Raw genomic sequence first — 3124 nt, forward strand, 5'->3', positions numbered from 1 at the left:
ACCAGCATTCCGTGGGTCCCATCCCTAGCCTGTTCCCACGCGTCACATAAGGTTGGGTCGTCCCTCTGTTCGCGAGCGAAACATTCGTCACGTGGCCCAATCTCGGGTTGGTCCAAATCTACCTCTACTGCATCTACGTCCGTCGCATCTTCGTTCTCTGTGGTTTCGCACTCGAACACCTTATCCTCTAGTGTGTCCTTAGGTGTGCGTCAGAAGTCCTGGTCCATCTCATTTTCCATCACTTGAATTTCTACCGCTTCCCTCTCGAGAACTGATCGAACTTGCAGTAGTTCTTCGTACACCTCTGGCGTAAGCAACGCTCCCAAACTGTCCGACAACTCGTCGGTGATCGCACACAGTGTGAGGACTTGCTGGCCCGCGCTTTCTCCCTCCACTACTAGACTCAGTGGCGCGTAGGCCAAATCTGCGGTTACCACCTGTCCGAACGCTCCCTTCAACTTGATTGTTCCTTTACTCTGTTCTAAGCACGCCGCAGGAACCGTTTCCAATCTCAAGACCGTAATCTCTGCCCCGGAATCTAGGCAGGCCTTCAGAGGTCTGTCTGCCACTAGGAGTTCCACCCACCTGAGACTCATACCGGCCCTTTCGACGCACTCCTTAGCTTTTTCCGCGGGCATAGACGCCACCTGGGCTACCAATTTTCGGGGGTCATGTTTGTTTTGGTTCCCCTGACCTTCGTCTGCTTGCCTTCGTGATTGCTGACAGTTTCTCTGGATATGTCCCGTTTGGCCACAACCAAAGCAACGAATTGCCCTCATTCGGTCCGCGCCACGTCCCTCGCCGTCAGTCGTCGTCAGCGCAGTCTCCTTCGGCTGCCCATCTCGCCCTCGAACGGGTGCACCGCCCCACGCTTTCTCCCTGCCTCGAGGCTTTCTCCCACGACGGCTTTCGTCAAAGTTCTCCGCCAACTCAACTACCTCCTTTGGCCTAAGCCACCCATTCGTCTCATTTTGGAGAACGTAGGTTCTCACTTCGTCTGGCATGACTTGCTTCAACCTATCTGACACCATGAGGTGCTTCAGCTGATCCAGAGTCTGAATCTCGCGACTGTTCAGATAGTATAAAAAAAACGTCTCTAGTTTCGTGGAAAATTGTGCCCACGACTCGCCGTCTGTTTTTCGAGATGTGAGGAATAACCTCCGGTATTCGTTGGCGGTCATCTTAAGTTCCCTGAGAATTTTTTCTTTCAATTCTGGGTACGGCATTATCCGTCCGTCTGACTGATTCGCGCTGAAAGCCCTCATTCTTTCCGTTAGAAACGGAAGAATGATGGCCCCCTGTGCTTCCGCTGGTATGCTCATCGACGCGAAAAGCGTGTCTACGTTTTTGAACCACCCTGGGACCATGGACTCGGCATCTGGCATCTGAGCCAACACCGCGCGCAGCTTCTTTGCGTATGCCGACATCTTGCTTCTTTCACCCGCGTCTTTTCCACCGCAACACGCCTTCTCCCCTGCCTGCTTCGCGTTAATTTGTGCGAGCTGGAGTTGCAGTTTTAGAGCTTCAATTTTTAGCTTAAGCTCGTTCTCGCTCTTACTCCCTCCCCCCTCCGACATGTCGTCCAGCATGGCCGGGCTCTTATCGCCGCTTTCACTCATCGCTTCCTGAGCCCCCTTGGTCATGGACCGAGTCACCACTGACATGCGAAACCCGGAGGAAACAGAAGTGAGTCCCACCTGTGTCAGTGCGCTGCTCCTGAGGCGATGACTCTCGGCGTCGCTGGACGTCACCCGCCGGAGTTGGTCCTGGAGTCGGGTACCGGCTGGTCCGTTCTTCGGGTCGCAACACCACGCAACCTCTCACGTAGACGATGCTGCGTCGTCGCTGCTCTTTGGACCGCCCCACACGAAGCTTCTCGCGTAGATGTTGCTCCGTCCGCTCCTTTTCTTCGGGTCGAAACCCACGAGGCCTCTCACAGGGATGTCGCCTCGTCCCCTTTGGGTCGAAACCCACAAGGCCTCTCACGAGGATGTCGCCTTGTTCTCTTCGGGTCGAAACCCACGAGGCCTCTCACAGGGATGTCGCCTCGTCCACTTCGGGTCAAAACCCGCCAAGACCTCTCACGGGGATGTCGTCCTGGTCACTTCGGGCCGGAGCCCACGAGGCTTCTCACGTGGATGTTGCCTCGTCCACCGTTGACGTCGGGTCAAAACCCCCAAGACCTCTCACGGGGATGTCGTCCTGGTCACTTCGGGCCGGAGCCCACGAGGCTTCTCACAGGGATGCTGCCTCGTCCACCGTTGAGCCGAAGCTCACGTACTTGCCCGCAGGTCGCCGACACGTCGTCTCACCGGAAATCGCGCCACCATCCTGTCGACTGCGCCAGTTAAAGTCCTCCCGGTGGTGTGGGAGGCAGGTTCCGCTTCGATGGTCTGGAGCGTGGTGGCACGAACGTCGCTGAGTGACGGGTCGACTCACTGCTTGAATAGAACTATGTGCATTTATTTACACTCTAGTTACAAGTCCCAACTTGGGAAACCATCCTGCCTCGTCTAAAGTCTCGACCCCCGTCCCCAATTTCTCTCCATCAAATCCAAAGTCCGAATCCCTCAAAATCCTCTCCGCGCTCTTTTTGTAGGTCCGTAGGGGCCTCCTTTCCCCTCAGGAACCGACCAATCTCTTCAAATTCCGCCACTCACACGTGGTACACTGTTCTCCAATGGTCGGTGAGCTGTCATCCTGGCGTCCTAACGGTCAAACCCAAACTCCTTGTAGAGTTGTTCTCTGCAATTTTCCCAGCCTGACTGGCGCCAACCGCTAAGTTATTGCATCGGGCAAAAAGCGACAATTTTATACAAAGCGGCAAAACCCTCTGCATACACGCACATTCGGCTATAAGCCACAAGCATCTTCCAGCGCGGGCTCTTTCGGTCCCGGTCCGAGCAGACCCCCGAAACCCGAGACGCTTCTTAACGACCGGCGGGGGGACCGCTCCCGCGTCGCGGCCGCTCTGGCCCCGCCGACCCAAACGTAGAAAGCTAAAAAAACACAATGCCGACGCAACTCTGGAAAGATAAACTTTCCTAACCACAAGAAAACACCTTAATTAATAAGCATGACTCCTAAATACTTAACTCTACCCTTACCCAGAAGAAAGTGAAAG

General features: G+C 55.2%; 1 protein-coding gene across 1 annotated transcript; it reads right to left on the minus strand.

Annotated features, from left to right (window-relative positions):
• Positions 1–209: 209 nt before the first annotated feature.
• On the minus strand, positions 210–1643 carry LOC115329487. Its single transcript, XM_029991079.3, has one exon. It carries the CDS (start codon positions 1641–1643, stop codon positions 210–212), a length of 1434 nt encoding a protein of 477 aa, XP_029846939.3.
• Between the last annotated feature and the right edge of the window lie 1481 nt (positions 1644–3124).

The sequence above is a fragment of the Ixodes scapularis genome, unplaced genomic scaffold (genome assembly GCF_016920785.2).
Source record: "Ixodes scapularis isolate PalLabHiFi unplaced genomic scaffold, ASM1692078v2 PGA_scaffold12__126_contigs__length_90152505, whole genome shotgun sequence".
NCBI lineage: Eukaryota > Metazoa > Arthropoda > Arachnida > Ixodida > Ixodidae > Ixodes > Ixodes scapularis.

Coding starts and splice junctions, on each gene's coding strand:
- LOC115329487 (XM_029991079.3), bottom strand. CDS start 1,643: ATGACCAAGGGGGCTCAGGAAGCGATGAGTGAAAGCGGCGATAAGAGC.